Below are 22,033 nucleotides of genomic sequence, written 5' to 3' on the forward strand. Positions count from 1 at the left end.
TTTGCATGACAGGGACTGACCATGGCCAAAGCCAGCTGGAGCTGGAGTTTGGAGCACTGCACCCTCCCTGGAAAATGGCTGAGCCACAGCCCTTCCAGGCTTCTCAGCAGTAATTGTTCCACAGCTCTTCTCTGTGGCTCAGTATTTCTCTGGGGCTTTTTGGGCTGCAAATACCGAGCAATGTCTTATGTTAAAAATGGCCAGAAGATACCAAATTAATTTTTTAGCTAGGTCAGCGTCTTGCCTCTGATGGCAACCATCTGCAGCTGCCCAGAAAGCCTACAAGAATAAAGTCAGCATATATTATTCTTGTGGCTTGGGGGCTTTCTATGCTAGATTTGGTGTCATGTTCATTTTTTTCAGATATATACACTTGTCCAATTGCTTTAAAATCCATTTGGAGATTTTTAGCACCTTATGGTGAGGAGTTCCACAGCTTCACCTACTGGGAGATAAAATATTTTCCTCTGTACATTCGTATTTTAGTGTAAATGATACTAAATGGTAAAATATCTAACAGGTTTCAAACAGCTCCTCTGCCAAACGAGGCTTTGGTAAAGCCAAGGAATGAAAAAGGGCCATGTGGTGTTTGACCAAACTGCAGCCAAATGCCTCAGCCATCCCAAAAGATACTTCTTTCTCAGTTGATATTATTTACATTTCTTCAGCTGCCATGCGCATGTGAGATCAAAAAAAAGCAGTAACAATTTTGCAGATTTGCACAATTCTGTTCTGAGTCCTGCAAGGTTCAACTCCATCCAAATGCGTTCTGTGACAACACATTTACAACATCACAGGGCTGAAATACATCCTTCTCTAAGGGAAAAAAAACCTGCATAAGGGTCTGTGGGACCCGATGGAGCTGGGAACTGTGGAAAAAGCACCTGAACAATCGAGGGAAAGGAATGAAGCGCCAGGTTTGCCGTGGGTAGCAGAGGGCAGGGGAGCAGCAGAGAACAGCCTGTTACATGTTGCCCTCTCATGGCAAAGAACACGCAGTGCAGGCACCAAAAAAAGCAGAATTTAGTCTAAACGAACAAAAGGACATTTTGCAAAAGGACAATTTGCAAACGATCTGCTTTAACCCGAGTGAAGTCAAGGTGAGCAATAATTAATGCTTTGGAGGAAAGGAGTAACGCTGTGGGACGGATGCTGCCCATCCATCCCCTCCAGGGCCATGGGCAGAAGGTGCTGGGCATGGATCTTCCTGGTGTGCCTCCATCAGAGCCTGGCTGGTTCCCCCACACCCTGGGGTGGCAGCTCTCCAGATTTCACTGTGCTCTGGACACAGCTCCCCTGGCATGACAGTGCCACAGCGCCATTTCAAGGTATCCTTTAAGAGCTGGGATGAAACTCATCTCATAGTAGAAAACACAGAAGGGGACAAATTTTAACCATGAAAAATCTGTTATTTATCAGAACAGAGCTGAAACTTTTTGAATCCCAGTCTTAAAACCCTTCTAAAAGTGACACTCATACATGCAAGAGGCACTGAAGATGGAATCACAGTTTCCTGCTTGTGAGCATCAACATTTTTGTCCTGATGATAAAAATTCAGCGTATTTGATTTGAAACCAAACCCAGTTCTCCTTACTTGTGTCAATGAAGACAGCATCCACGTAGATTTTGGTACAGAAGGAGCCCAAGATAAATCCACAGGCTGGCCCAAACACCAGCATGGTAAACAGGATCCCTACAAGGAGAGAGAAAAGAGAAGATTAGCACCAGGCTCTGGTTATTCACGGCAAGTTGTTCTGCTTGTCTGCTGTAAGATGGTATTACCTTGGTGATGCCACAGAGATAGGGACAGTCTCTGTGCTGAATGCTCCACGCAAAAGAGCACCCTAAATGTGTTTTGCTTCTCCATATCTCTTCAGGAAGATGAACAGATGGAGGTGTGATAATGCTGAAGGATTTCTATTGAGCTGAGGAGACAGTGTGGACATATGCTGTGTTTTGGTCGGCTGGCTGCTCTGAAAGATGTCTTACTCAACAGCACAAGGTAAAGCAGCCCTGCCTTCTCCTCATGGGTAACTCTGTCTTTGCCACCTCCAGCTAAAATCCTGGTAGACAGAATTTTCAGACATTAGAGACAGCAAATCTGTGAAATGAGTGTTGTCACAGACTGCTGCATAAAGTCCCTTTGCAGAGGTAGGAGCACTTTTCCACATTTGTGAAGCCCTTCTCCCCATCAGACACACATGACAAATATTCATGCTGTGTGGATCTTCCAGCCCCTCACAACTGCTTGTTCCTTCCGAAAAACCTGCATGAAATTGCCAGTGGAACGCCAGGAGAAGAGCTATTATGAGTAAATTACTTATTTGTTTCAATACAGCATTTAGAAGCATTTATTTTCACTCCCATTTTGGCCCTGAAACAAGAATGCTACAGGCACAGCGCCAGCTCTCAATTATCCAGGGCAGAAAGGCAGGGGTACACCAAGGATAATCCAGAAAAAGAAGCAGCAAAGATAACACAAAACATTTGTAAATTAGACAATAAGAACATATTAGGTACTGTCACATTTGGGATAACAACAACATTTGGGAAAAACAACAAGAAGTCCCCCAAAGACACTTGTAAACGATTTTCTGAAGGGAGCAGGGACAGACTGAGCAGTGTGGAGCAGAGCAAGAGCTGTTTGTTCCCTCTGGGGGAAGACATTGATGATGGACCCCTGTGCCTGGTGAGGGGGAACCTCAGCAGATGTGCCAGCACCAGTCCTGGTGTCACTGCACCTCACAGAGGGCCCACAAAGGAGTTTATTTGCATCTGGGTGCTTTGCTCACTCTCCTGATCTCTCTGGGGGTGTTGCCTGGCATCTCAGTGCATTTATAATGCACTCCATCACAGCTGTCTCAGCCCTCAAGTTCCTTATCTGGAAACTTTTTAATTCCCAAGCTCCCTCTCTATGCATTTCTCAGGAGCTGGAGAAACTATCAGAGCTGCAAAAAAATTCCCAGAGATCTCCATCCCCAGGCAAGGCAAACCACACCTGCCAACAACAGCTTAGCCAAGCAGAACGAACTGGTATGGTCAGAGGCAACTTCACCTTCATTTTTAAAATGAAGGGTGCAAACTAATTCCTCCAGGCTGCTGGCACTGGGGCCTGGCTGGATTCATAACCAGGGACAAAGCAGAGGTGCCCCCAGGCAGCTGCTCACACAGAAACCCAGTGCATTAAAGCCTTCAAGGCTCTCACCTAGAGCAGCACAAGGGACAAAGGAAGGTGGTGAGAGGAGAAGAAGTGCCAGGTTGTGTGAGCTGCAGTAAGGGTTTGTCACAGACACATTTTATGAAAAATCCTTTCCTTGGGATTTTTTCTCCTGAGAAGCTGAGAGGCCTCAGGAACAAAATGTAAACATTGATTATCTGCTGCTGTGGAATGCAACAGGTGCATCTGTGATTGGTCTCATAGAGTTGTTTCTAATTAATGGCCAATCACAGTCCAGCTGTCTGGACTGTCTCGGTCACTCACAAGCCTTTGTTATCATTCTTTTTCTATTCTTAGCCAGCCTTCTGATGAAATCCTTTCTTCTATTCTTTTAGTATAGTTTTAATGTAATATCTATAATAAAACAATAAATCAAGCTTTCTGCAACATGGAGTCAACATTCTCTTCTCTTCCCTCATCCTGGGACCCTGAGAACACCATCACAAGGGGTCACTGCTGTCAGGGCAGCAGCAGGAGCTGCCAGCCCCTGCCCAGTCCCTGCCAAGCTCAAAGTTGCAGCAATGCCACTGTGTCTCAGCCTAAATTAATCCCCAGGGTCTCTGCCTGTGCTGTCCCATGTCACAGGAGGCCCAGCCATGTCCCCTCCTGCCATCACCTTGTCCTGGGGTGCTGGTTTGTGCTCCATGGTCCAGCAGTGCCCTGGGGAATCTGTGCTCCTGGAGCCACAGAGCTGCTCAGCAGGTCTGTGCCTTGCTCCTGTAAAGCCTCACAGGGGACATCCCTGCCCACCTGCAGAAACATTTCGTGGGATGTGAAATGAGGGAACAGACAGGCTGGGAGGGCAGAAAAAAAGGGATTTCTTCCCCCAGCACACCTCAGCCTCATTTCCCCTCCTTCCCCGCCCCACTTGTGGCTTCCACCAGGATTTTATAGAACATCCATGTCACATTTTTTGTGGTCACTAGATGGCATCAGTGTTTGTCATTCAGCCCGCATGTGCCATGTGGGTGACAGCGCTGAGTGCTCAGCCTTGCTCCCAAAACACGAAGGTGTTCAGGACCTGGAACACCATGGAGGGTGGCACTGGCACAGGGCACGGTCAGCACCCACACATCTGCCACAGACACACTCAGGCTGTGCCCCTTCCCTGCCTGTGTGACAAAAATCACAGCTTTTAGGACAAACTTTTCTGTAAGTGTTAAGTTTTCAAGCACAAGAGTTGAAGGAGGCATGTGGCAGAGACTGCCATGGCTGTGATGAATGAGACAGCATTCAAATACCTTTGAAAACTGAACATTAATTATGAATTTCTATGTAAATATGGCCGAGCACATAAGGACACGCTGGGCTCCATATCAAATGGAGCAATGACAAATGGAGCTGCTCAGGCAGAGGGACAAGGACCAGCCAGTTCTACCTTCTAGGCAACACCTCTGGATGCATCAGCGCTGGGCTGAGGAGGGATGGAAGTTTGTCCTGTGATGATCTCCAAGCCACAGAGCTGTCTGACCACGTGTGCACAGGGAAAACCACAGAACTGGTGTTTGCTTCACGGAGCAAAGCCCAAGACAAAGAACATGGGAAAAGATCCTTCACCAAAAGCAAACAGGAAATATTTTCCCCTCTTCCAAAAGCAGGGACCTGTGGCTGGTGATCCAGCAGCAGCAGGGAGATGCTTGCAGAGAGAATTATCTCAGAAAAAGGCAAACATTGAGAAAGCTGTGGCCAGTGCAGGCACAGGTGACAGATGAACACTGCCCCTCCTCACACTACTGCATCTCAAATATGTCAGAAACCAGCCCTGTCCTCAGTTATTAAAACACCTCATTCCATATCCTGGTGGCGGCAGGAAGGTTTGCTCTGCCATGTCCTCACTAGAGGGCAATGTGGGATAGAGCATCCACTGAAACACCTATCTAACATCTTACCAAAGCTATTAAATTATTATTCACCTCTAGGCTAGCTTTAAAAAACCACGTTAATTGTGTTTTCTCTTTTTCTGCAGTTTGTTCTAAAATCAAGAAGAAAACAACTGGTTCACCCCATGGCCTTTCTTATCTTTTTTTGAGCTTCCAACAAAACCCTAGGGTTGCAATAATAGTATTTTACACTTTAATTCACAAATCAAGCAGATTGTGGAAAAACCCAAGGCATGGACTGTGACAATGGATAGTCCAGGGTCTGCACAGAACAGGACCATGCTCCAGGATCAATGGAGCATGCTGCTGGGCACAAAAACCAGGCTAATTGAGATAGAGCCTGTGGTTGAACATGTATGCAGAACTGAGGACACAAGGGGAAATTAGGCAAGTTTGAATTAGCTTAAGACATCCTTCCTCTTTTGAGAAATCCTGCACAACTGCCACCACCCCTGCTATCAGGAGAACACTTTCCACATCACCCACCTCGCCATGCAACCACAAAGCTGCTGTTCAGCAGAGACGAAGGCCTTGCAAAATAATTTTCCCAGGGCTGGGGCTGCTGCTAAGAATTAAAGTGTGCTAAATTTGTGGCTAGCTTTAATATCACCTGCTTGGTCTTTTCCCATGCTTTCCTCTAACTTTTAGATCTGTCTGATTTGATGAAGCCAGAGGGATACCAGGAACAAACAGATCAAAGGTCCTATCCTGGCTCCACCTGGCTCTTGGGAAACTCCCACTGATGCCAATAAAATCAGTGATCAGTACAGGTACTGAAATTTGATTTTTTAAAATTTTTTTTTAATCTCTGAGTTATTTTTTTTTAATTCTTACTAAACTATGGCAACTCTTAGAAATACTTCAGAGAAGAGAATTGAAAAAAAAAAAAGCAACTCTGTCTTGGGACAATTGAAATAATTTGGTAACTCTCAAACACTTCTTTCCAGTTTGTGTCCTTTTAGAGCACAATTAGATCTTAGCTTGAAAACAGCTACTATTTTTCAGTTTACCTGCTCTACTCCCTTCATTAGTCTGCCTGCCTCCCAAAAAGGCAGGAAAGAGAAAAGGCAGCAAAGTGGGCTGCACTGAGAAATCAGAAATGTTTTCCTCCTCATCTTTTCAAATGGAGCAATTTGCCAAATCCTACTTTGTCCTGTCAAATAACATTTTCCCAGAGCTGAGGAAAGGATGGGGACAGAGGCCAGCATTAGATCTGACATTTTGTGATGAGACTTCATCACCAGTAGGGCCCAAGCCTGACAATGCAGTTTTCCATTAGAGCCAAGGGAAGGGGCAGCAGCAGGTCCCACATCTGTGGAGGGACGGCGGCACAGAGATGCTCTGAGTCACACAGAGTGCACAGAAACCAAACTGCAGACAGGGATAAAAGCTGTCAGTATTTCAGTAATGAAGAGCTGTTCCTTGGTGTTCCACAGCAGCAACAGGATCCTGAAACACGAGCAAACCTGTGCTGCTCACAGGGTGAAACAGGCGAAGCATGGACTCACTCCCTGTAATGAATTAACTGGGGACAGGAATTCCCAGGAGAAGCCCTCCTGGCTGGGAATAAGGCACGGAGGGGACAGTGCAAGGCTTGCCAGCCTCACCAAGGTGCAGCCTCACCTCAGGTACAGTTCAGTGAGCAGTAAGAGCAGGTTCAGCACAGTCATGGACTGAGGAAAAAGAACACCAAGTCATTTCACTTCAAAGCCTCAGCCTCACCAGGGGCTGAAGGCATGAGGAGATTTATTCTGGAGAGCTGCCAACACACTCCAGGCAAAGGTGAGCTGGGTAGGTGAGACAGGAGGAGGAAAAGCAGCATCTCCCCCAGCAGGGCTGGCTATCAGAGCAGGAGCCATCAGCAGTGACTCACACAGCACTTCCCAAGCACGGGCAAACCCCTGGTGTAGCAGAGGATACTGCTTTATTTAGCCATGGAGCCGTCACTGCTATCTGCTGGGTCCCCTGGAGCCAGGTTGTTCCTGCCTTGGCATTTCCATGAAATTAAAGATTATTCACTGTGCTCCTAAGGAGCAGCACTCCTTCAGCAAAGCACGTGGTCACAGAAACACCTCCTCCCCCCTGCACCATCCCAAGGGACAGCTTTGGTGGGCAGAAAGCTGATCAGCCTGCAAGGTGGGGGGAATTGCTGCAAAACGTGGTCCTTGCATCAAGTAACTACATCCCTGAGGAGGAAGGGATCAAGGAACTCAGTGTGATCTCTGTCAGCAGCTGGGTGCTTCAGTGACCATCACAAACCAGAGGTTTTGTGGTATGTGGGGGAGGGCACAGCACAGATCCCCCTGCCACAGTCCTGGGAGCGCTGCTGTGGCCATGGGACAGCATCTGGCCAGGAACATCACCCTCAGCCCCCTGCCCGTGCAGGAGCAGGCTCTTTCTAAAAGCACAAAGGGAACTGCCTTTGCAAAGCACGAGATAATCTCAAAACCCTGCTTGTCCCACATTTCCTGCTGCGTGGAGCAGGCCAGTGTAAAGGGATTACTGGAATATTGTAATTCAGGGGCTCTGTGACTGCCTTTAAAGAGACACCAGCCCAGCACAGCCTGTGGGAACCAGAGGCATCCTGGTGCAGACTGGGGATGCTGCATCCTCCTGCACACCAGGCAGTGGCTCTCAAGGGGATAAAGGGATAAAGGTTCCAGCTCACACTCACTGGGCAAAGATCCTCACTTCAGTGGGTTTTCTCTGACTTCTACCAGTTGATATAACCTCAAAAACGCACAGTAAGGGTAGAGGGAGGCTGTTTCCTACCCAGATGGCTTCTCTGTACAGCAAAACCTGCTGGAGCCACCCAGCACTGCCCATGCTCTCTGGCAGACAGCGTGCCCACAGGAGCGGAGGGATGCCTGCATCCCTGCCCAGCCCTTGGTCTCTCATTCCCAGCTTTGCTCATTTGCCATGGAAAGACACAATTTCCCCTGCCACTCAGCTCCCTGTGCACACACCAGCTGTCCATCACTACCTCCTGCTCCCTCATGGCTCCTGCTCCCTCACACAGCTGTAGGAAAGGTGAAGAGGTGGTGCCGGCCCCACGGCGTGTTTGGATTTGTTCTGCCTCCTCAGCACACCCACAAAGCAAAGGGAATGTTCAAACAGGCTGGACAGATGTTTCCAAGTGCCTGCAGCTGTTGATTAATGAGGAACAACTCTGGGACAATTCACTTTAATGTTTAGACTTTGTTCTGGTGGGGATCAAAGCAGCTCCAGCCCTGTATTGGCATGAGGTGGGGAGGAGTGAAGAGGCTGGGGGTTCATCCCATCTGTACAGTAGCACACACATGATTTATCAGTTTTGCCTTCAGGAGCTCAACACCAGCAGACCCCTCAGACACCTATTTAGGGCTGCTCAAGTGATGCCAAAGACAGGCACAGATGTCCTGGCAGCCCCAAGGCAGTGAGAGGCTGAAATCCCTGCTCAGCCATTCCCTTCCCATGGACCATTCACTGCATCTCGTAACCTTCCCACCTTTTAACAAAAATACAAAACAAAAATACATCCTTGTGATGTACTGCAAGATGCACAAATACTATGCAGTGCTTTAGTAATCAGGAACACCAAATGTGTCAGAACAAACTGAGTTTTAGTTCTGAGCTCTTCTCATTGATTCCACTGTTACAGCTCGCTGCATCTGTGCGTGCAACACAGCCCTTGGAGAAAGATCTGACAGTGCTGTCCCAAGACATCCTATTTCTCACTGACAGACCTGCAGCTGCTTTTGGGCCAGCAGAGCAGCTCCAGAAAGCCTGCAAAGCAAAAGCATGGGATTGAATCTGACTTCTCCCATTTCCATGCAACCGCTTGTGACGGGAAAGCCATGTGGGAGTTTAGTTCTTTCAGCCAGTGAAAGAAATTATTACAGAGTTTGAAATCAGGCAGCCTTGGACATCTCCCATCCTCCCCTCTTCTCTGACCAAGCCTTTTATCAATATACCAAATCAGTTTCAGCAGCCTGTAAAATTTGCTCTTGCTTCATGAATATTTGGGTTTTTAAAGCAAGCTACTCACCACTGTATGCAAATACTGCAGAATGACTTATTTACCCCCGTGTTTATTAAGACTTAATAACTGCAGCTAAAGCTGGTTGGGGAGTTTAATTTACTTACAAGAGGCAATAAAAACATGCACCCATGCTGCAGATTTAAGAAACTTCTAATATGGCTCTTCCAAGGCTGGAGAGAGCCCACGGCAGTGGCCTTTCCCCTGCCTGCTGGAAAAGACTATTACTCCAGTACAGTTTTTGTTCTAGCCTATATTTAACATTCAGATGTTAATCCCTAAAAGGGTTGCTCGGACTTGAAAGCATCTTACATGGAGGTTTCTCCCCAGACTATCAGGGTCCCTTTAAATATTGATTTCCATCAGAATTCGGGATTTCCCTAAAGAAATGTCTGCTGACTTAAGAGATGAAATCTATTTTCTATAAGCGGGCATTTTGCCTGGTGAACCACCCGGCATTTTCAATTACCACCAAGCCTTAGGTTTGTTTTATCAGCAAATCCCTGTCCTCAGCACTATCAAGGCTACATGTGAAAGGATCAATGTTATATCAACAACTGACAGTCCCAAGGGATCCTGATGCACACACAGAATGTTTGTGGAGTGGCACAGGAGGGGACTTTTGCTTTAGGAGCACAAACTCAGCATCCAGCCCCAGATTTTCCATAATGACTAGGTGCACTTGCAGCAGCTCAAAACACATTCATTAACTGGTTTGTACCCTCATTCTGATGAGCACAGAAATAAGGAAAACCCAAGCCAAACAAAACCAACACCACCCCCCCTCCCCAAAAAAAAAACCCCAAAATATAACTCCAAATCAACCAAAAACCCAACCCAGAACCCTATGCATATTGGCTTTTAGGTTCCTCCTTTATCCAGCTGCTGAAACAGGATCACCAAAAAGATGGCAGAGAAACAAATCACGCCATGGGAAAAGCTCCACAACCCTCAAAACCGTGTTTGCAAGTAAGACAAAAATTAAAGCAGTCGATTTGTGAGCTCTGCAAGGTAAACTATGGGGATGTGCTCACTACAGAAGTCTTGGGATTTATTTGGTCACACCAGTTAACACTGGGAACAACCTGTTCCCACTCCAGTTTTCCTCCCTACCATCTCAGTCCCCTCCTAGGCAGTGGAGGGACCTCTTGCTGCAATTCTCTCCTCACTGATGTGAAGCTGGAGAAGAAATTTGCTTATGCTAATCAATCCCTGGCACCAGCCACACGAGAGCTAATCCACTGGCAATCTCCATCAGTCTCTGCATATTTAACCAAAGCAGGGAACACTCACAGAGGATTATGAACGCAGTGGCATTGTTGTAGCAGTGTTTTCCTACTTGAGCTGCAATCACTCTGATGCCCTGTCTCTTAATATTTACACACACTCTACGCACAAACAGCGTGCAGAATCACATCAGTGCATGCAAGCAAGGTGCCTACAAACACACACACACACACCACACAGTGATTTAATATATCTCCCTGCACTTAGTGTTGTCTCCACCCTCTTCCAAAATGCTCGTCTTCATGCTGGTCATTTCTATAAACCAGCATCTCTTAAGATAGGCATATTGCTTAATCCTCACAAAGATTTGTCTCCTTCTGCAAAGGTTTTACAGGTAGTTGGACACGCATTGCAAGGGATTAGAGACTCAGGCTGAGTTAGGAGAAGTCCAGAAAAAGAAGCTCAATAGTCAATTTTTCTGCCACTTTCTGCAAAAAGCAAACCAAGAAACAAAGTATGAACCCCATGTCCTGTCCAGTCAGGTGCGTCACAAAAAGCCGATGCTGCGCGATCTCTCAAAAATAAGGACAAGCCACTTGTTCCACCCACCCTGCTGGCTCACATTCCTGTCCCTGAAACTTGCTTGTTATCACTTCAGAAGGAGTCAGCTCAGTTTAAGAGGTGGGTACAAGCACGTTCCTAACTATAGCGTGCAAATCCAGGGCAGGCTATTTCCACCCTGACGCACGAGCCACGGATTCCACACCTCCAACACACGGCGCAAACACACCAGCCGTAGCCGTGGGCTTCAACCAGCAATTTCCACCTTGTAAGCAACTTTTCCCTTGTGCTAATTACCTTGGGAGGCAGCCACCAAAGAGGCTTTGGAAGGAAAAAAGCCACATGCTCCAACGCCAAGTATGGTTTTTCTGAAGGGCTGAAGCCGCACGCCTTCGAGCCGCGCTCGTCTCCCCCCAGCCCTTAAACACCTGTTTCACCAAACCCACCATGCCTCTGCAGCCACAGATGGGCAGATTTCCTTGCGCTATTTCCCAGGAATTGTGCCAGCTGTAGGTTTGTATGGAAATATGCTTCTAGGGCATTTCTCTCTCTGTCTCTCTACAGGAATGCAAGTCTGCTCTGAGTTTGCTGGCTGGTGTCCCCTTCAATACTGGGTGGTTTTGATCCTACAGAAGAGTGTAGGGATGCATTAAAGATCTGCACAAAATTCATCCCAGCCCTCTCTCCACCGCTAGAATGACCTGTCCACCCCACCTGTGAGCACAGCCTGTTTTTGCTCAACAGAGGGACCCTTTTGAGGCTCTGGCACATTTTAACCTCCGTCACTCGAATTCTGCACAAGTCAAGCACCTCCTTATACTCTAAAATACACTGGAAAAAAGCCCCCAACGTGCAACTGAGAGTACAATGAGCTATTCCCACATGGTTCTCACAGCCTGTAAAATGTGAATTTTGGCATTTGGAGGTTGCTGCAACACCATCTTCGCTTTTTATTTATTTATTTTCAGCTGTGTACTGAGTTCGGAACGGACACAACATGTTCTTTTGAGGAAAGAGCTGCCAGAACTGCCTCCCTCTCTCTCTAACCTCAGTCTTGGGGGTATCCCTTCCCATCCCACATACCTTAAATGAGAACACATTCAATTTCTAACTGAGGTTTTATGTTAATAAAGGCAGCTTGCTGCTTTTCTAAGCAATGATTAGTCAGGAAGGAAAGTTCAGCTCTTTTCTCCCTACTGGACCTCTGACATGTCTGCCTCACCATTTGAAAAACTCTTCCCTGCAAAATTCCCCTCTGCTCTTTCCTGCTTCTCACCTGACCTCAGCAGAGGGCCACTGCTACATGTCCAGTCTTTTGCATGCCTCTAAAAGCATTTGCCATTTCTTTCTTGAGCTGACAGCACCTGGGATTTCAAGACCTTTCCTCTAAGCATCATCCAGAGGAAGGATTTTCCAGGGCTGGAGGACACAGACTCATCCAGTATGGTATCAGGACTCATCAGGTATGGTGCTGGATATCCCAACAGCCCACAGCTCCTCAAATCCTGCTCCCATCCCAGCTGATCAAGCTGTTTTATTTTTTACACACACACGTGAGTAATCCTCCATCCCAAATGCAGCACCTGCTGCAGAATGTGGTGCTCTGAACAATGGGTGAGAAGTTCATATTCCTGCTGCTCAGGCATTTCCGTGCCAAGGAAACCCTCCCACTGCCCCATATCACCCCTGCTCCAGTGCTTCCAGCCCAGCTGATGGCTCCCTGGGAACATAAGCAATTCTAATTTATTTTTCTCCTTTTGTTTCGTGTTTTCTCGAAAGGTCTTGGGAGGAAAAACTCAGAACAATTAAAGACGCACTATATGGTTTGTTCATCTGTGGAGAAAAGCGGGAAGAAAAGAGCATCCAAAAAGCAACAGTTCCCTAAGAACTGCCAGGGCAGCTCCTGCCCTCCCAAAAGCCATCAGCAAAACGTTCACTTTTAGCAAGAGCAGTTTTCACACATTTTGAGATGTCTGTTCAAATCTCCTTTGCCTGGCTGCTGTGCAGGTACAGACTATGCTGCACAGTGGAGGATGACTCACAGGCAGCTGGCACTGGGTAAGCCCATCCTAAATTTCTGAGGCAAGGAGAGGCCTGGGAATCACCAGTGACGTCAGGCAAGCTGCTGGGAAGCCAGGGCTGATAACAGTTATCTGTACCCACCATTTAAGAAAGTGCCGTGCTTTCCTCTGCACAATAGATTAAATCTGCTCTGGTAATGGCTGGGCTGTCAGGAAGGGAAGGAAATTGGAAACAAAACTTGTGTTGTTCTGCTTCCTCATATTGCAAACGCCATCAGAAAAAAGCATTTGCTCTTGACAATAGTCATTCTGTGCCCTGACCCAAATCTCACTGAGCTTTAGGGGAACTCTTGCACCGACCTTAACAGGCTTTGGATCAAATCCACCGTGTGCTTCTTAGAGCAGATAAATATTTGTTCTTACAGACATTTAGGGTGCTGGCCTGGGACCTGCCAGACTTGGCTGGACATGGGTATCTCACACCTCCTTGCCACCCATCTCCTCCCTTTGAGGTATCCCACTGCAGAGGCTGCTCAGCCCTTGGCCATGCACAGGCTGCAGCTCCAGCTGCTTCCTTTGTCAGGAATAGGCCAAGGTATCCCAAAGCATCTGTGGGGATCACAGTGGGGTTGTTGGGGATCACTGTGCTTTGTTTCATGGCAATGCTACTTCTCAACAAGCTCTATGTAAACTTCTCAGCAAGAGAAATTTGGGAAGTCTAAATATATATATTGTTTATGGGTGGGACAGCACCATGCTCCCACAAAACCTTCCAGGCAGGCAATGGGGGTGGATCCAGTCTGACAACCCCCTCCAAATATCCTCCCCAGTTACCCCATGTGGGGAATCTGAGGGATGCCAGATGCCAGTCTGTTCTGGGGGATGGGGAGGCTGGCTGGATGCAGGATAATCCCCCAGTCTAAGATTACTTCCAATGTAATTGTTTAGCAGTTGCTCGCACTATCAGCACAAACCCTGCAGGCTGGATGCAGAGGACTGTGCTCCTGAGAGAGTGTTATTCAGCATTTCATGCCTGGTGCACAGCCCTCCCTCCTCTTGCCAAAACTACAGGCCACATGGGTGTTTTCCTGAGGCTTCTTACCAAGTCTGTGGGGAGCTGCCAGCCTCTTCAGTGCTGCTTTCACAAGAATATTTTCTTTTGTGCCAAGGAGGACCCTGTCCCTGAAGAGTCTCTTTCTGCCCAGGGGAGAGAACAGCTGCTGCTATCATTATGGGCTTGTCTCCCTCAATTAAACATCCACAGCCACAGCTGAAAGATGAAACAAAGCCCTTTTCCAGCCCTCCAGGAAAGGGGCTGGAGGGAGGCTCTGGGAGAAGACAGCAATTCTCCCACAGTAGACCTGGAATTGTGTTTTAAGTTGAGAATTGACTTAAAAGCTGCTGAATATCCCATCTAAAATCAATCACATCAGAATGGCCTGGTTAAGGGTGTTTAGTGGGACGTTGCCCTTGCCTTAGGGAAACAACCCTAGTTGGCCAAGTGGGAGGAACATAGGAAGGTCCATGATGGCCTCTTATTACTGAAACAGATTACTCAAAATTCTTCATATTACTCCTCCTCAATGACCTTTCAGGAGCTAGTCTGACTCTGCAAGGTCACTCTTCTGGGAGTAATGGCTTTAATGATAAATATCCAATTTCCACTTTGTTCAGAGATGTCCACCTTAGAATTTGCTGTTTTTTGATGGGCTTTACGTTTTGAAGAGGGTGAAGGTGTGGATTTGTTCTGCCTTTTTTTTCTTTTATTTGTTGGTTTGTTAAAAAAAAAAAACAAAACCCAAAAAACCAAAAAAACCCCAAGCCTTTTAATTTCCAAATTTTTGACTTCAAGTGACTTCTCTTTGCAAGCATCCCTTCATCCTGATTAGACAAAAATAGAGTTTCAACCAAGTAACTGCAAATATATCTGAATAGTATTTCTAAGAGTCTTTTTGGTGCTGTCATTCTTGCTCATCTCCAATGAGGCTCTTTTAATGAATTCATGTCGACTCTCTCATTTCTCTGTTTATTACCCCTCTTCCAGCATCCTGGAAGATGTTAACTCCTTAGGACTGCACGGGCAAATGAACTGCTCAGAAAATGAAACATAATTTCAGACAACCATGCTATTCTGGCTGGATCTAAGCTGGACTCAGAGGTTTACAGAACTTGTTAGCACCCACATGCTGCACATCCTGCCAGCTGAACTGCCAGTGCTGCCATTTCCAAGCCCAATCCTGTGAAGCAATCCAAGTTAAGATACTCATACTTTTAAAATAATCCAGCTAAAAAAACCACTGCAGCGAGGAATCCTAGAGGGTCTGTGACAGGAAACTGGAAACAGCAATTTCCAAACCAGCAAATAGAGCTGCTTCTTTTATCATCATTTCACAAGGTTTATCTCTGCTGCCAAGTCCTGGTACGTGGAATTGGTCAAAAAGCTTTTGATGGACCAGTGCACCACTGGAAAAATGCAGGGGAAGAAGTCAGCTTTATGAGACTGTGGCTGCTTATCCTTACTTCAATTTTTGTGAGGGAAAAAAAAAAAAAAAAAAAAGAGGACAAGATGTTGAAAATTCCCCCCATAAATTCAAAACGGATCACGCTATTTACTTTGGGGTCGAAAAACCAGTCACTTTGCAGAGTGCTTGATACAGAGCCAAATAAAAAAAAAAAAAAACCAAAAAACAAAGAGTTAACAAAAAACCATGGAGCTTTCAGACACTTTGTTCCCAAAATGTTTGGTGTGGGAAGTTCCAAAGCTTGCCCCTTTCCCTGCAGCAGAGGAGGCAGAGTGCGGTGTGTGGATCCGCCGCTGCCAAGCCGCGCTTGGCCGGCCCCCGCAAACTGCCACATGTTTCAGCTGGTGTGGCTCTGGACCGTGATCTACTTTCATTATTTTTGGCAGAGTTCGTCGCATTCTTTTGGACAGTAATTACATTTTCCAGAGCAGGCTTCCTGCCAGAGCTCGGAACGATGACCAACAGGCCCTTTTTAACCACCTGCTACGATTCCAGCCTTGATTAGTTATTAATGTGCTGTGGAAACCCACTGCGAGAACCACCCTTTGTGGGTATGTTACCAGGATGGCTTCAGGGAGAGGGAGGCTTGAAAGGAGAACAGGGAAATACCACAAAGACAGAAATTTGGAAGGTTATAGAGAAACCATAGAGATTTTGTAGAATGGTACATGAGTGGGGACCAGTTTTTAAGTGGGGACTTGCTTTGTCCCCACTGTTCCCCCATCAGCTGGGATTGAGCAGCTGTGATACGATATGAGCAACCCAACGCTGGTGATAGCTAAAATAGAAACAAAATTCCTTGTAAAAGCCTGGGGTCTTTTTCACCCAACAAATACCAGGCTCCCATTTTCCTCTTGTATTTTAGCTGACTCTGGGGAATGGGAGGCTTGAAAGCATTGGGTTTCTTCAGGTGTTGGGCACTTTCTGAGTGCCTCCACCCAACAAACATCAGCTTCATGGGCTCATTCATATTTAACAGAGAGCAGGGCTCTTAAACACACTAAATTCTTATGACTGGCATGAATATGTTGTCCTGGAATAGGCCCTTGCCAGCTCCCAAGTAGCAACAGCCTGGCCACAAATGTTGTCTGTATTTACAGATATTGAAGATGCTTATTATAGGGTATCACAGAGAGATCTCAAAGCACAGAAGTTCATCTGTGGGTTGGTAGGATGTAGCAAGTTCACCCTGGCAGGAAAACTGGTCTTTCAGTCCAAAGAAAACCTCTAATTTCCTCTTCCTTTTAATTTCTACTGTCTGATTTTTACCATCTCATTGTTTCCAAAAAAAGAAATGATGGTTCAGTGGCACATGGGGATCAAGCCTTGCATGAGAACAAGTCACATTGTCCCTTGTTGAGGGGAAGTAAGAGGCTCTTGTCATTGTGTATCACACACCTCAGGTATTCCCTTCATTTAACCATAGAGGACAGAGGATTGAGGCACCAAGAGGCTAAGGCACATGACCAAGGATATTCCCAGGGCTTCAGAGAATGAGTATCCTAATCTTCCACCTCTTTTCTCCTGAGCTGGTATCCAGAAATGCCCAGATTCCACATCAGATACCTTACAATCTGCTGTGATGGATCCCTTCTCACAGTTTGTGATGTCACCCATTGAAGTTTATGTCCTTCTCCTTTTAATAATCAAGTCTTAATTTCATTTTCACTCATTGAGCAGAGAAACAAGCCAAGGGCTTGGCACACATCACAGGCACAAAGGACACAGGTGCCTGGCAGCAGTCAAAAGTGAGTAACCACAATTACACTCAACAGGGATTTCTATTCTTCACAGGTACCGCATTTTAAAGGAAACATGACCAACCAACATTGCTGATGTCTGCATAGCATCTAAAACTCAAGAAAAATCCCCATTAATCCTGGTTTAGGCCCACTTGAATGGCAGACTTCTTTGTAGACTTGGTCATGAGTATGCATTGTCCAGGGTGTATCAGGCTCTTTGACAATTCTCTCACTCCTTCAAAGCCATCGGGATTTCTCCAGCCAGGCTTTCCATGGCATCCCTCCCAGCTGCAGCCTGCCAGGGCTGGTTTGCACCTTCCCTCTGAGCAGATCTCAATAAAGCTACCCACAGGAGCTTGATAAAAATTAATGTGAAACTCTGCCTTATGCCACCAGATCTCCATCCTGCAGGGGCTACAGGAAAACTACTGACTTGGTTTTGTAATAAAGCCTCACCAATGGAATGACCATCTCAGGGGAACATTCCACCTTCACTTGCACTCCATTCTTTTATCACCTCCAGGAGGTTTTTAGTAATAAAGCCAGCACTGTAAGGATCCAGAGCAGACACACAGAAGGCACTCTGCATTTACTGCGATGATTTCTGCTTTGCAAAGCAGCCATATGTCTGCCAGAAAGCTCCCTGCTCTGCTCCTGCCAGTGTAACCTGAACCATGGGGAGGAGAAGGGGACTTAATTTTTCATATTATCCAGGTTTTGCTCCTTTTCTCAACTCTAAAAGCATTTAAAGTTAATTCTTCTCTTCAATTTTTTCCTTCACCTGATCAAATCCATGATTTAACAGGGAGATAAACATCTACAGACACCTTGGAGGTTCCTCAGTGCACGAGGAGTTGCCAAGAGAAGGAAAGCACACCACCACTCACAGATTTAGGGGCTTAGATTGTTCTGTGGAAGGTTTGGCAAAGCAACACAGTAAAAAGAAAAGATTTTTCCATCTCTGTGAAAATAATTCCTTTAGTCCAATGTCGAGACAAATCATCAGCCCTTGCGATTTATTTTGCCAAAAGAAACATTCCCAAGACACTTCACTGAAATTATTGAAACATTATGTGTTGATTGAGGGGAAAAGGAACTACCAAGAGTTTGTTTCATCTCAGTACTACATTATATAAAGAGATCTTTTGTCTCCACCCAAATGCATAATGTTAACAACCTTCTGTTGAATATTTGGATAAATTTGATGCCAAACACTTTAATTTGAACGAATTTACCTTACAAAACACTTGCCAAAGTGAGAAGCGTCCAGCAGACACAACCCAGCAATCCCTCTGCAAACCTGATGTGCCTTGTTTTCCCAGCAGTAAGGTGCAAGGATCACAAGGGGGTTTCTGATCTGGATGTGACCTTTATGAACATCCTCAAATATGGAGGTTGTAGCAGAAATCTCATGTAGCAGAATTTTAATCACTGCATCTTGGCAAGACTATGCACAAGACTGTAGCAGGGCATTTCTTTAAAGGAAATTACCTGGGCACTGAAGTCAGGGAGTGTTTTCATCTCCAGTGACTAACTGAAGCCTTCAGGCAAATTACTACACCTCCCCACTTAGGAAAGATAAAAAGTTTTCTTTGACACTAAATGACCATTAAGCATGTAATACTAATAGGGGACAGTAGCCATTCAGAATGGTAATTGAAGTGTGTGCCACGAAGGACAGCTAGGAAATATGCAATTTTCACAGTCTAAATAGGTTAGAACCCATCTAGAGTTCATGACTTCAGTAAGTGTATCACTGCTCTGCAATACTATGGAAAAGCTGCTGGGTCACATCTACTTTACCACCACAGTCAATGTAGGACTGCTTTTCCTGGCTTTTGCAAGGGGATTATTTTCAGGTGTCCAGATGTACAATTTTAATAATGTACATCTGGACTGAACTAGTTAACAAGGGGAGAAAATGAAGATGGGGAAAAATGTTGCATGTGAAAACCACTATTCCTTTCAGTAGCAGCTGTAACACACAAAGAGGGGCTGACTGACACAGTCTGAAATTCAAAAACCCTTCTGGTCACACAGAGATCTATGATGCTGTTTATAAAGGACCCTTCATCCATCCTGAAGTGACAACAGCGTGTTTAATCCTGCCTTTTTGAGTGCTCTCTAGCACTGATCCTGCCCCCTACACGCTGCTGGGTAAGAAATGTGCTGCATCCTCCCCATCTGGCCATGGCAGGCAGTGAACAGAGAGCCCTGTCCCCCCAAACCAGCACTTTGTGCCCCCCAAACCAGCGACACCCAAGCTCGCTCCTCCTCCACAGCTCACAGAGCAAAGTGCTTGTGGTCCTGTCACAGCCAGAAAAGATAATGTGGAGGAAACCAGGTCACCTCCTGGTACACAGAGGAGACAAGCCGTACCACAAACCTTAACAACCCTTTAATACTGGCATTGGAAGTAACTCTGGGCTTGCACACAAGGGCTGGAGTTGAAGAGGGGTTTTAATGTGTTTGAAAGGGGGAAAAGGAGCTTGATGAGAGCCGTGCTGCACATCCCAGACACGGCACCAACAGATCTCCTCACTGCCCCTGAGATGGGCACAGAAAGTCCATCCCTTCGCCTGGGGGAGCTTGCTTTTGTTTCACTGCTCTCACAGCTTTTGCCATGGGTGATTATGAGACCTGAAAAACTCTCCAGACTAAGCAACTCCACTTCCAAACCTCCTGGGTGCTGCTCACTCAGCACTTCCAGAAAAAACTGCCAGTGAGGACTATTTTATAACCTGCCAAAGGATGAAGAGGCCGCTTTACCATTATTAGCCCAGATATTAGAGTATTTCTCTCTCATCTGCCTCCAGGAGACCACATCTCAATTGTTTCCCTTGCCAGGGAAGTACCTGAACCACACTCTGTCTGAGCCCAGATTTTACAAGTGACTATTCCTGAATTGGAACCAAACCAAAGGTTTCTCCCTAACTCATATGCTGGGGTCTGAATTTTACTGCTCAGAAATTTAATTTTAGGGTCTGAATTTTATTGCTCAGAAAGCAAACCGGGGCGGGGGGAAATAAAAAAAGTGGCAGAACAGTCAAAAAAAATCACATTTGTTACACACTAGAAATCCACCCTTTCACTAACGAGAGCTTCTCTCTCCACAGAGGTTCTCAGACACATCTACATAAGAGGCTTGACTGAGCTTAGCTCTCTGGAATATGTGTCACACCAGACCCAAATCACAGCGCTGTGATGTCACGGCCAGCAGCAGCTCAATTCCCAAGACTTGCCTTTTTTGCACCAAAATAGCAGTTAAGCCTGAACAGGAAGTTCTGAAATATTCATAACGATGGAATTAGAGGTAACACTTAATCCTCATTACTCACTATTGGTATTTAGGCAGCATACTGTCTGCCTTGTGAATAATCCAGAGGCAGAAGGCAAAAGAAGTTAATGTATGTGAACAGGGCACTGTCATTTCTGAAAAGTGACTCTGTGCTGCCTTTTGGCTCCGTGTAATCTTTGTGGGCAGAGGCAATGCAAATTCCTCTCCCTTTACCTGTCATTGTAAGAGAAATTAGAGCTGGCATGAATAAAGAAGGGAGCAGACAGCTCCATCACATTCTGCCTGCAGCTGCCTGGAGCTGTATTTACAGTGGACGAGTCACATCCAAATTTCCCTGGACTATTTACGAACAGTTTGGTGAGGGGGTTCTCCATTCCTACACACCCAGGTCTGCCCAACAGCAGCAGCAAATGTTGCTCTAAGACTTGAGCCACAGATAGATATTCCCTCTCCAGCACAGCCATGCCCTCTTTTTTACTTCTCATTATGTTTTTGCTAGCAGTCAGGGCAGCTGGCCGAGCCATCAGTGCAAACACATCCTACCTCCTTCCAGCCAAGAGAGTCAGATTAGCAAAGACCTGCTCATATGCTCGGTCACCTGGCTCATTTTGGTTTAGGGATGGATCAGAGGAGCAACTCTGCCTGCTGGGATCAAGGGTCAGCATCTCTTAAATACCAGCTGGAGAAATAAACTGCAGCTGACACAGTAGAGGCTAGACAGGTCACATCTCTGTGGCCTTGGTTTAGCAACAAGACTCATTTCAGGGACTGCACATTCCACAGCCCTTGATCTCAGATTATTTTGGGGGAAAAAAAAGATCATAATATTTCCTTTCTCCCCTCTGAAGAGAGAACAAACTGACAGCAAAATACCTACACCTTTCCACTGCAGAGAAGACAACACAAGCCAAGATTTTTGGGGTCTCCCCAGCACTCCATCCCCAAACATCTCACACACTTTGTGCTGGGTACCATCCTATGTCATATTTATCTTCCTTTGGGGAAGGTGCTGTGCTTTATCTTCCCTCTATTTCTACAAGGACCTGAGAGCAGCAGCCAGGCTGAGGGTCCATCTGCCCCCATCACACAGATCCCTTACCCTTCAGCCATGCTTTTTCTCTCTCTCTCTCCTGGATGAAAGCTCCAGTTTCATCCCACTGCCAGGACCAAGGCATCTCACTTCCACTCAACCCATTAAAGCCCTTCAAGAATGGAGGCTGCTGTATTCTGATAAAGCCAGCAAGCACCAGGGTTTTGAGCAAAGCTTTGAGTTCACCATCTAAGGCATCAGCAGGGTGAGGAAGAGAGGGGCATCCACAGAGGTTCTGTACCAATAAAAAAAGGCCTAAAAATGGACTGTCAGCTAGCAAAGCCTTTCAAAGAACCGCAGGGAAAGCACTTTTCCTTCTTATGCTCAGGAGTATAAAGATTCATGTTTCAGTGCTGCCACTGTAAATGAGGACACATTGGGCACCACCACATACTTCACAGGTTCTGCAAGTCATCTCAGCGATGGGATGACAAAGGCACAAGTTCAGGATTGCCAC

At 46.2% G+C, this 22,033-nt stretch overlaps 1 protein-coding gene across 1 annotated transcript in view; it reads right to left on the minus strand.

The window, feature by feature from the left end:
* Positions 1 to 22,033, minus strand: part of SLCO3A1 (solute carrier organic anion transporter family member 3A1) — a 164,955-nt gene that overhangs the window by 27,797 nt on the left and 115,125 nt on the right. Inside the window, exon 4 of the mRNA XM_005426055.2 lies at positions 1,595 to 1,693. Within this exon, the coding sequence (XP_005426112.1) occupies positions 1,595 to 1,693 (99 nt within the window). The remainder of the gene's footprint in view (positions 1 to 1,594; positions 1,694 to 22,033) is intronic.

The sequence above is a fragment of the Geospiza fortis genome, unplaced genomic scaffold (assembly GCF_000277835.1).
Source record: "Geospiza fortis unplaced genomic scaffold, GeoFor_1.0 scaffold330, whole genome shotgun sequence".
NCBI classification, from domain to species: Eukaryota; Metazoa; Chordata; class Aves; order Passeriformes; family Thraupidae; genus Geospiza; species Geospiza fortis.